The 12091-nt window shown below is 43.0% G+C and overlaps 1 protein-coding gene across 2 annotated transcripts in view; it reads left to right on the top strand.

Annotated features, from left to right (window-relative positions):
- Window positions 1-12091, top strand: part of DMAP1 (DNA methyltransferase 1 associated protein 1) — a 32982-nt gene that overhangs the window by 14612 nt on the left and 6279 nt on the right. For both annotated transcript variants that reach the window (XM_040073255.2, XM_040073256.2), the window contains exon 8: window positions 618-689. In XM_040073255.2, the coding sequence (XP_039929189.1) occupies window positions 618-689 (72 nt within the window). The remainder of the gene's footprint in view (window positions 1-617; window positions 690-12091) is intronic.

Below are 12091 nucleotides of genomic sequence, written 5' to 3'. Positions count from 1 at the left end.
GGTTAGCAGCAGAAGTATTGGAAGTTTGCTGCATTTTAATGCTGTGCTTAAAATGCGAAGTGAGAAAGAAAACTGTCTAATGAGTGGACAAATGGCAAAACATGTATGAACAGCAGGCCTCCCTGGGAGGGGGCAGTCCTTGCATCCTCATTAGTTGGCTCATGTCTGTACAGATCAGAGGTTTCTCAGCTCATTCCTTAGGGAGTTTACAGTCAAAAGGCAAGATTTAGGGAAGTCCTGGGCTGTTTTGATCAGTGAAATTGGTCTAAGGTGGATAAGGATGATACTGTGCAAATATGTATGAATGCCATATGTAGTGTCAGGGTTTCTGTGTGGGTGTGGATGTAAGTCTCTGTGCAGAGCAGTGCATTTAAACCAACTGACCAGAAATGTTTGAGCTTTCCAAAGATGCCTTGAGCTGGAGCATTTTTCTCAATGAATTGCTTGGGATTTTCCCACTGAGCCCCATTGCCTGGGATTTTCCTCTTGCCTCAGCTCTGGCATGTGGCCGTGGCAGGTGGTTCTCTGTCATAGGAAATAGTGTTTCCCCTTCAGATAGTCTCTATATGAAATCTTGTGTTTCCTCCATTAACACATCCTGTTTCGATCTCTTTCAGGCTGTTCCTGAGACTGCTGGCATCAAGTTTCCTGACTTCAAATCTGCAGGTGTCACGCTGCGGAGCCAGAGGGTAGGCTCTTGTCCTGTTCCCATGGGACCTCTGTTAATGTCTTTCACTTTGCCTGGCTCTCTCCTCATCCTTTTATAGCTAAAGAAAGTCAAGTTCTTGCCTCTAAAATAAGAAAGGAATTCCATAAATGTGGAGACTCAGAAACCTGGAATGCTGGCTCTGTGGAAGCCAACTCGTTGCCTTGCAGAGGCACCTGAACTTGCTGGTGTTTGTCACCAGTGTTCCTGCTCTGCTGTTAGACACCTGTAACAGAATCAGATGGAGCTGTCTAGTCCAAACAGAGCTCATAGCCAGAACTGATGGGCCCCTTGGAGCACGTGTGTTGCTAGCTGAGAGGTTCTTTTGGAGTGGTTTGGGCTGGAAAGAATCTTAAAAATCATCAAGTTAAGATGATTAAGAACTGGATGTCTAGGTTGTGTCTTGAAAAAAACCAGAAACATAGAATTTTTAGCTTTTCCATTTACATTGTCTTAGAATACTTTTTTTGGAAAAACCCCACTCTTCAGTCTGTTACAGAGACTCTCCTGAGTAAAAAACTTGCTGGTTTTGTATTGCTTTCTTATATCAGCAAGACTTGACACCTACCTCTTAGGCACAGGTTTTGGGACATTAAGTAACTTAAACCTGCTTGGTCAACTATATGTTTTCAGAGGAGTTTTGATAGCAAAATCCTGTGTGCACATACAAGTACTTTTTGCTTTTTTCCCTAGCCAAAAAAAAAAAAAAAAAAAAAAAAAAAAAAAAAAAAAAAAAAAAAAAAAGCTTTATTATAGCAAAGTTGGATAAGTACATTTCTTGCCTGGCATCCTCACTTGGCATCATAAATTTAAAAGACTGTTTTTATGGAATGTTCTTTTGGTATCAGAATGGTCTCAGATCTTGCTTGCTGTTAATAGAAGTGTGTTTGGGATAATGCTGCTTTGATGTACTGGTGTGTGTGTGTGTGTGTGTGTGTGTGTGTGTGTGTGTGTTAGAGGTGGGATACCTCAGCAGGGTCACTGCTGGGCACTGTGTACCAGTGCCACTATCTGCAGGATGCCTGTTTGAGTGAGGGGCTACAGCCTTGAGGAAATCACAGTCCAGACACGAGCAAGACTGCAGTGCAAGTGTTGGGATTTATTGAGACGTAGCAGATGTGTTCTCTGGCACTAAGATAAATAGAGTAATTTATGGAGATTGATTTGGATTTTGAAAACTAATAAGTAATAGTTGATCTTTTCTATTTTTTTTACCCCCTCTGGAAGAGAAGCTGAGCAATAATGACTCACTGATGGAACCATCTGGCAAAGCCAGCAGCCTTTTTGCACACCAGACAGGCAATTCAAATCCCAGCCTTCCTGAAAATGGGTGCTACATGCTTTTATCTGTTCCCTTTAATGCTCACAAGATGCAGTGCTATGCTGAGGCATGGCAGTCTGATTCAGCACCTTTTAGCCTGCAGTATCCAAGCTCCTGGAGTGATCTAGAGGAACTTTCTATGTTCTTGAAATTTTTAAGGAGATAAATGCTCTTCTTAGAATTACCAGTGGTTTGTGAATTAAATATTTGATTCATCTAGGTGGAAAAACAACACTTCGCTGTTTGGAAATGTGAAAACTACCTCTAACACAGAAAAATTAATTCATTTGTGGCTTTTAGCCAGTCACCTGGCTTCCTTATTTGAGCCTTCCGTGTTTTTAAAACAGGAGCTGTTAGACTCAATTAATTACATGAGGTCATAACAGGCCTTTTGAACTGGTAAGAGGTGCTGAAGTGCCAAATGTTATGGAGTTGACAGTCCATGCTAATCCAAATTATTATAGTTGTGGGATTTATATGGCAAACCCTCTGATCTCCAGTGATGTGGAATTGATCAGGGTGGAGGCTGACTAGGACTAAGTGAGGAATTGGAATGAAGTGCTGGAAATTCATACTCTGGCAATATTCAGCATAAGATGTTTTGCCCTTAGCACATTGAAAAATGATTTCTAAAAGCTTGTGCTGTCCTGCAGTGAGTTCTTTTGCCTGAAGACCTAAAGAGTTCCTCACCTAAAGGCTTCTGTTGTCCTCCTTTATTTTATACTTTGCTACCGTGCTTTACGCCTTCGTGGTTAGGTTAAGTTGGATTTTGCAGTGAGATCAGGGCTCAACCTCTGTCATGTGTGAAAAATGTACCATATCATCCCCAGGATAATAGCACTTATTCTTTGATTAGAGATTTTTTTTTCCTGAGGATTTACAATTACTCTGGAATCTGAGTTAAAATTAATTTATAGAAACGAGTCCTTGAAGAAAAAGTTAGGAATCCGTATTCAACTTACTTTGTTCCCGCTAGTTTTTATGACAATAGCCATGGCTCTTCAGAATTCCCCCGGTGGTTGCAGTTTACACCATCTTATGGACAGGCTGAATTTGAAGACTGGGTTTTTTTTCCCCTGTGAGGATTAATGGTCACTTACAGCCATTATTCTTCATAACTGAAAGTTTCTCCTTCAGCAGACTCTGAAGAGTAATCTTCTGCAGTGACTTCGACAAGCTGCCTTCTATCAGACTGGCCTTAGCCTCCCATTGTTCTCCATGGGACTGTGGCCACAGGCAAAGGAGGCCACAGCCCCCATGCCCTTGCTCTGCATGGGATTTCCCTCTGCCTCCTGACAGCACAGACTGCAAGTTTCTCTAAGGCAGTGGGAAGCTGGGCATTATGAAAAGCTTCCTCTTAATGCAAGGCAGTGTATTGCCTTGGTGCCACTGAGAACAGGAGGCAGTAGCAGATGTTTGGAAAGGGGTGAGCCTTCCGAGGGTTTTCTGAAAAGAATTTTAGACCTTTGCATTTGATGTTAGTAAAACAGTGTTATGAAAATAACATTAGAAGTGTATTACTAATCCTAAGCATTGCTTCTGGAAAACTTCCTGTTATACCAGCTCTGCGCAGGTGGAAGGTCAGACAGCCAAAGAGCCAGAGGAAAGGAGAGATGTGTAGGGGATTTGAACAGGGAAAAGTGAAGAAAGGACTAAAGGGAAAGCAGGGAGCTATGACAAAGGAATGTTTTGCTGGGGATCTGCCTGAAGGAAAGGAAAGTGGGAGCTGTTGAACTTGGGGTATTTTCCAGGATCCAGACAAACTAACAGTAACTACATGTCTGTGATCTGGGAATCATGTTGCTTCAGTAGGGCAGAACTGAGTTCTGATTTCACCACAGTGTTTCTGTACCATGTTCAGCTTTCTTTTAAATTTAATCTTTGTTGTGTTCAGAGCACCTGACTTTGGCATACCTAATATCTTTACAGTGTGTTTGAAGCTGTTTTTTTCTCTCAGCCTTGTTTGTGGATTTTAACTTATGATTTTGGTAATGCTGTTGAATTGTTGCAGCAGTGCTTTTAAGAAGGAGGTGATGCATAGAAGAGGGTGGATGTTTGTACCCACTCCTGCATGTTGAGGTGTATGTTTGTGTCCTTGCTCTGTTGTCATGGGTTTGGAAGCAAAGGAACTAGAAGAGAATTGATTGAGTGGCGTCTCATCTGGAAACAAAACAAAACCGTGTGATGAAAAGATGTTTGGAGAATTCTCAGTCTGCATAAAGGACTGATGGATGCTCCAGCTTAGTCATTCAAAGCTGGCCTCCTCCCCTCAGAAAAGGCTTCCAGCAAGCAGCCTGACTCCATCTGCTTACACTGGGATCTTGTAGACAATTGGCCAGTTGAACAAATTAAGAAAGAAATAAAGGAAGGAAAATTACAAGAAGAGCTTTAGTACCCATTGATTCAAATATTCACACTCACCAGCTTTTAAATATTTAGTAGCTTTCTGAGCTTTTTTAGCACTGATTAATGAATAAGAATTTACTGTGGTTGTGTGGGGAAAGCATGTGTGTGAGTTCTTCCATTTTTTTTTTCCTTGGAGTGAGAACTAAGTGCTTCTGCAAAGTCCAAGGTGAATGATATTTCTAGATGAAGATGGGGCTGTATGTATGTGTTTAGACATGTTTATTCTCTGTATTTGATCTGACCAATAATTAAATGGCCGAGCACGCTGGCTTTTACCCTGCATTGGAGGCTGCCAGCTCTGTTCCTTCTCTATCATTAATGCAAACCAGACCTTGTTGGCAGTGAACATGTGACACATCTGTCTGTCCTCCTGTGATCAATACTGTCCCTTCAGAGGTTCAGCTTTTGGAAGCAGTTCCATAAAATACCAGTTATTCTTATTTGGATTTGATAAATTTAATTACTTGAAACAATTAATTATTTATTTGCTTCGTATTGATTGCACTCCAAGGCGTTCTGACATCAATCTCATGGAGATCAGCACACCCTTATTAGGTGGGGAAAGTTTATGTTTCCAGGTCTGAACATCCCATGCATTAGTTAGCTGAGATGTGCTTGTTGCTTGTGCTAGCAATTTTTCATTAGTGAAGTTGTATGTTTTGCACTCTACAAGAGAGTGGCTGGGAGTAATTTCCATGGGGAGTCTGACAGAGGTGTAGAAGGGAAGTAGTTCTCTCATTTCTTTGAATAAAACTTATGAAGAAATGATGCAGGCTGGATCGAATTCATGTTGTGGCATTGCCATCTATTTGTTGTATTACGTGCCCTTTAATTAGGGCCAAGAGAGTGCTGGTGCATTTCCTAATCAAACTCCTGTCTGTAGAGAATGAAATAAGATGAAAATATTGGTGTATTTATTTTTAAAGAGAACTGCAAAGGATACAAAATCTTGAATGAACTAGAGAAGGTGAATCCAACACGTCTTTTCCTCCATTCTTGTTTTTAGCTAAACCAAAAGGCACTTAATGTTAAATTGCTGAAAGAAAATGCATCCATCAACCTTTTTTTCTGGAGGTCATTGATGTGGAAGAACATCTGGACCAAAGCCTTAGTAGGTTCTCAGGTATAAGGAGAGCACTCTGGCTACAGGAGTGGGATCACTCAGTTGCAGGAACAGGATCTTTAAAATAAATTCCAGTTCTGGAAAGGACACTCCATGTTGCTGCTTCTCTGGAATCATCCAGTACCACACAGTGTCCATGCAGTATGAGGCATCAGGGACCTTTGGATTTGAGAAGCTTTTACTACCTTCGTGGGCCCCTAGTGACACAGTCTTGGGTGTCATCCATCAGCCAGTTTTATTGTGTGTAACAGGTGCAGAGCTCCATATATATCACTTTTTTCTTTCATTAGTGTAACCAATATAATGATCAGACTGTAATTAGTCACTGTGGTTGTTTGTATTTGTGTAAGTGGAGGTTCAGTTAAATTATTTAAGAGAAAGGCAACATCAATTCAAGACTAGATGCATGTGTTGCTACACTTTGCTGTGTCTGATCTGGACGTTTACGTAACATTCTTGTGCTATGGTGGAGTGTCCTTGGCATTCCCCCTCCTGCAGCCTGACTTAGGGCCCTCCCTGCAATCGCAGCGCACAAGCTGTGCTCTTGATTTGTTTCTGTCAGATGCAGCTCAGAGGCTACAGCCATTTCCATTTTCTACAGCCACCTCTACAGGTCTCAGCTTGGTCTCCATGCCTGTTGTGAGAGGCAGCGGTAGGATTATCTGGGAATCTGCAGATCTGCTTAATGCAAATTACTGTAGTGTCATTCTGGTAACGTGCTTTTAGTATAAAATACCCCCCAGTAAAAATGTCTGTGCAGTTCTTTCTTCTGCAACGTGTATTTTCTTATTTTTTCCTACACAAATGCTTTCTTGTAGTCCTTTTGTATTTGCTTTATAGGCTTACACTGTTTTTAAAGCAAAAGGAATTTAAGGACAAGGAATCTCAGGATTGGTAAGTGGCTGATAATACTTTGCTTGCCAGAGGATATCCATCTTCAAAATGGCAGGCAGTCCTGGCAAGGTGTGAGTTCCTCTTCTTGGGTGTCTTGTTTCTTGTCATAGCCTGTGTGTCAAGTGGGGAGAAAGCTGGTGCTTTGCAGTTTCTCAGTTATCGTTGTGTGGATTCCAAGTAGCCCTAATTTAAGGCCACTTGTGCTGTTTCAAAGCAATCTGTGAATTCTAGGGGAGAAAGGGTAGGAGAGTACAGAAGCCTTGAAGACCCTTTTGCCTGGACTGGTGAAAACCCTTCATGCTGAGACATTGATGCCCCAGGATTTTGGTTCCTTCAGGAAATGTTAGCTTTACCCCTTTAATCAGTGGTACAGGTGAATAATGAGGAATTAATGTTTATAGGATTAGTGAGCAAGTCTTTGCCATATGCCTAGGTCTGCTGCACTTCTCTGGTATCTGTTGGCCTCCCTCATCTTCACAAAGCCTTCACTAGGTATATTCCTGTAAAATGGGTCTAATTTGCTGCAAGGATGCAAGTGGAGTATTTATAGTTTTGCACAACTGATTTGGGAATTTGTGAGGTATGTCTAACCATAGTCCAAAAATCCCTTAAATAACCAATTACATAAGTTACTATAGAAATGTTCTCTTTTTAAAAGATTGGTCTATTTGGCATTAAGCCACACTGATGGAGCAAGCAGATTGTGCCACTCCAGAGAGATGGCTGCGTTTAATGTCCTACATATCCACAGGAGAGATGGCATAGTGGTCTTACTCCTTATTGTCACCTGTGCAAAATCAATGTGGCAGATCAGCAGGCACGGACAGAAGTTACAGTCTGTAGCTGTAAGGTGGGGCAGAGGGAAGCATGTATGTTCATTGAGACAGAGAATACCTGTGCAATTTCACACTTTTCCAGTTCTTGCATATATCCATTGCACTTGCTCATCCACCTTCCACCGCACCACTTCGGTTCCATGCAGTGAAGCACTTCAGAATTTCAGAAATGTGCGAGTTCATACCTAAAACTGAATTTTTCAGCTGAGATTTTTCAACTTGCAGAGCTCTAATGTACTTAATATGGTTCTTTCCTTCCCTGAGTCTTAAAACTGTTCAGGAATGGAGGCTCTCTGCTCCTGCAGAGTAGAGCCATGCAGCAGGAATGTTTGACCTTCAGGCAGAAAATGCAAAAAACATTATTCATCTGAAACTTTAGCACTCCTTCCTGGAAATCCACTAAACCATTCAGTACTCTAAAGATATCCATGAAGAAAGTGCCTAATGAGAAAGTTTTCTTGCTGCTGAAATCCACAAGGAAGGTGGTTTTCAATGTCAGTGAGCTGTATTATAATGCTGAACAATACTGGTGGCTGGTGCATAAAACCACAGTTTACAGCTGTACAGACACAGGTCAGATGTGTGGAGATTTTAGGACTAGTGTTTTTAGGACAGTTACATGGTTTAGGGTTGGGGATGGCTGATTTTAAGGAGAAGCTTACCTTAAAATTGAATTAAAATGAAATGCAGCATCAGGGATGGTACACGTGACATATTCAAATAACCACTGATTAATTTTAAAAACCTTGTATTTTGCTGATAGACCAAACAAAAGGTTTCAGCACAAAAGAATATTTTTTGGGGGAGGAGTGGGAAGTTGGAAGCATCAGAACAGGAGCATTTATGAAGAAAGTGATGAATTGAGAGCAGGACATTTTAGATGACCACACAGATACAGTCACTGGAGGGCCCTGACTGAATCCATAGATCCTGCAAACTTCTTCCATTCCTACTGCAGATCCCCGTGAGAGTCTCTACCTGCCAGGTGGTTATGCTGTGAGACATAACAGGACTGTGTTGCAAGCTCTGCTATACTTAGACTTCATTACTCTACTAAAATAGATTCAAATACATTTACAACTATGTTTAAAAGTATTAGCATAAATCATGAAAACTGAATGGCACACAAAAATAAATGAACCGCGTCTGTTTGGGGAGGCTATATCTTCAGTTATTTCTTATCCTGTTTGTTCATTTAATGAATTTTGCCAATTAGCAATTAATTTGCAGTAGGTCTCCTAGTCATTAGTGTGAATTAGCGAGGTTTTGTTGGCGGACTGCCTCGAACACTAAATAAAACCCCTGTATCATGTAAAACCTCAAGGGTACTCCATGGTGAGATCCTGTACAGAAACTGAACTGCAGAGGGTCCACCCCGGTCCCAGCCCTTGCTGTGAAGGTGCAGTGGGTGCTCTGTTCTGACCTTTTTAAACGGCATGACCCAGCTCTGGAGCAATGTCCTCCTCCTTCAGGGGAGAGCAGGGCAGGTCAGTGCCCTGTATCCCATGCCTCCCAGACCAAGTGCATTCCAGCAGAGACTGTGTATCCCAGGCTTCTCTCGGCGTAGGCATGCTTCGGTACTGTGGCTTTGTGGTGTTGACTCACAATTTTCTGTAGCTCTTTATTTTTCTCTTGGTACACACAGTTCATGTGTTTAGTGCAGGTTGTTTATAGCAAGGACAAGGGATTACAGTCCTTAAATCAAAAGTGATGTTGGTGTAATTATAAGCACAGGCTGGTGTTGCAAAGAGGGCTGTGGGGAGAGGCTGTCAAAGGAGAAGAGCATCCAAAATATAGTAACCTCAAAAATCCCAGCTAATCAGTTTTCTGACGGGAGCAATCTGTTTCCCAGGTATTATTATTATATGGGGACTTTAAAGATAATAAATAACAATAATAGTCTACTATGAGGAAGGAAAGAAAAGGGCAAATGCCATTCACCTCGGAAGCTGTGGTTGCTCACTGGAGTTCTCCAAGGAACATAATTTTCCTCAGCCCCTGTGGAGGCCTCCATCCATGACAACACCAGGAACATCCCAGGAGCTGTGCTGTCAAGCAGTAAGGTTTCCTGAAGGGCTGTTTTCATTAATGCACAGATATGGCCCCCAGAAACCACATATCCCAGTGCAGACATCATGAGCCAGAGGGCTCTTCTCTGGGCTGCTGGCTGGGTCTTGCAGTCCCTGCAGATTGCCTCATTCTTTGGGAATGAGGGGCAAGTGAGCATCACTTCCAGCACTGTGCTGCTTCTCTGGATATCTGCTTGAAAGACCAAAACAAAGAAGGGCTTCCTGAAGTAAGCTTGGTCTTATCAGAGCCGTGCAGAGCATGAAGACTCCTCTCTTGCAACAAGGCAGCCCAACTAACGGACCTTGGCTAACAGATTATCAGCAGCCTTTGAGTAATAGACTGCTCATTTAGTTTTAATACATTTTGCATAGAGAGCAATCAGCCTTCATCAGTCTTAGAGATGAATTGGCTTAGCCAGCTAAATTCTAAAGATATTAGTCCGACAGCAGCCACATAAATCATAACATTTTCTTAATGATGGTAAAATTAAAATATACTCTTGCTTTGAGAAACCAATGAAGCCTTCCTGTTTGCCGGCCAGATCCTCCTGCCTGAATTAAAAGGAAGCTTAATTGATGTGGTTTTAAACTAAACTCATGGTCCCACTCTTCCTCAGCATCTCTAGTGTTCCTTTCTTTGAAGTTAAATTAATTTGTTCTGCCTCTCCCTGCTCCATCCTCTAATCTTCAAGAGTGTCAGTGAAGACCAGACTCCTGTGGAACATGATCCAGATGTTCCCAACCTCACAGCTGAAGGCTTTGCCAGGTTGTTTGCGTTGCCGGTAGCTGCTTGAGCTAGCGGAGGCCTCCCAGGAGGAAAGGTTGTGCTCTTCCTCTAACCAACAAACCAAGACCTCCTGTCTGTCTACATAGCCTAGCCAAGGATGAACTTTTCTAGTCCTTTGTTCCTGAAGCTGGCTTGGTGCCCAGCATGCTTTTGCCAGAAAGGAAATTAACAGAAGGGAATCCTGCTAAAATCGTTTTTGGCTAAAAAGACTCCAGTGTCTGGTGTTGGGGCAGGGGTGAAGACAGACTCTCAGGGCTGTGATAATCACAAAGCTGTTCAGCAGGGAGATGCTGGGCTCATTGTGTCCCCCAAGTTCAGGGTGGTACCTTCTGACTAGGTCAGCCCATACATCCCCAAGCTGAGGCAGAGCTGAGTATGTCACCCATTTAAACATTTTGTATGATTCCTCATAGCGCAGAACAGTTCTTTGGGCTGAATCCTCTTGCTTTCAGGGATCTTCTTGGTGTTCTAGACTGACTGCTCAGTCTTCTGCTGAGCTGTGCAGAGTGACCTTTCCTTCCTTGGTATCCTGCTGCTAACCTGCAGCATGGCACCCATCAAATAAACAGAACATCTCCTGTCCCAGTGCTCTGGGCTGCCCTGTCCTTTTCAGCAGAGCCTGTGCAGGTAGTCCTGTGCAGCAGAGCTCCTTGGAAAACCTCTTTTAGTGAGGTTCTGCTCAAGTTGAGACTGGGCTGAAGACTTGACTGAAATCCAAATACATGATAACTTTGACAGTTTTTCTTCTGCTAAAACAATCATTTTGTGGTGAACTGCAAAGAATTGGTTTCTTTACAAGTAGGAAAGAAGTATGAAATCATCTGCTGCGCAGAAACCCCAGCACTAAGCCGAAAGCCTTTTGGGGTTAAAAAACAAAAAAAAAAGGCAGAGGCATCCTATAGTCCTTACCTGTGCTGTTTGCATGAAGGTGTGTTTTTTGTTTTTTCTCTCTAGTGTTCCTGTCGGATTTTCTGGGTCAGTCTGGTTTCTTAGAAATCCTCCCCTGATAGTCCTATTGGTCCTTTGCTAGAGTCTTTCTTGTGGTGCTAATATCTGTCAAAAATATTTTGGTGCTTGGACCTGGTGCTTCTCAGCATATACTGTGAAAGGCCCGTTCCCCTGGGGTGCTCTATGGCATCCATACTCTGGTTTCTTGGCTGAAGTGATGTCATGGAGAAGGCAGGATTTCCCACAGGTCCTACATTGGTGTTGTGGAGCAGCTGATAGGACATAGCCATAGCTGAGTTAAAGTTAGAGCTCTCACCATCTGGGGATGTGTGTGTGTGCACACGGTGCTCCTGCATTCAAAGGAATTAAGAAGTTCCAGATGGAGCCTCTTGGCATTTTTTGTTGGGGCAGTGAACACTGGAAGTGATGGGTCTAATCTGGGAGACTGATGTTGGGCTGCCTGCTTTGGGCAGCTTCAGCCTGTGACTTATGGGAAACAGGGTGACCACAGCCCCTTCCAGTGAGCTCTCCTGGAAGGCCAGTTTTAAGGTGGAGTTAATAATGTTTCTTCCTTCAGGTCATTCCCAGCCATGTTGCAGACTCGTGGTTGGTTTGGTTGGTCAGTAAGTGGTGTGTGCAGGATGGCTGTGGGATGCTCCTGCCTCCTGGCTGCTCAATGGCCTGCCAGGCAACTTGGGTTGGTGATTGGGATGCCCAGGTTGAGGTGTGAGGTCACCTTTCCAAAGCTGGATATGGAGGGGCAGCCTGTGCCTGTGCAGGAAGGTGTTTGACAATGCAGTGTTGAGAGCCATTTCTTTCCTGGCGCATCTTCTAGCGTAGCTGAGTGCTTTCGTTTTCTCCTGGATATATCCGCAGGGCTTGGAAACCTGTTCTCCCTGCCATACTGTGCCAGCTGCGTTTGTGCTGCTGATAATCTAATAAATGCTTGGTCTGAGCAGCTAGCACTCCTGCTAGAGCCCAAATGAATGCAGAGGAAGGAC

Source organism: Hirundo rustica, chromosome 9, assembly GCF_015227805.2.
Source record: "Hirundo rustica isolate bHirRus1 chromosome 9, bHirRus1.pri.v3, whole genome shotgun sequence".
NCBI lineage: Eukaryota > Metazoa > Chordata > Aves > Passeriformes > Hirundinidae > Hirundo > Hirundo rustica.
Note: the sequence above shows the minus strand (reverse complement) of the source record. Positions and strands in the feature narration are given on the sequence as shown.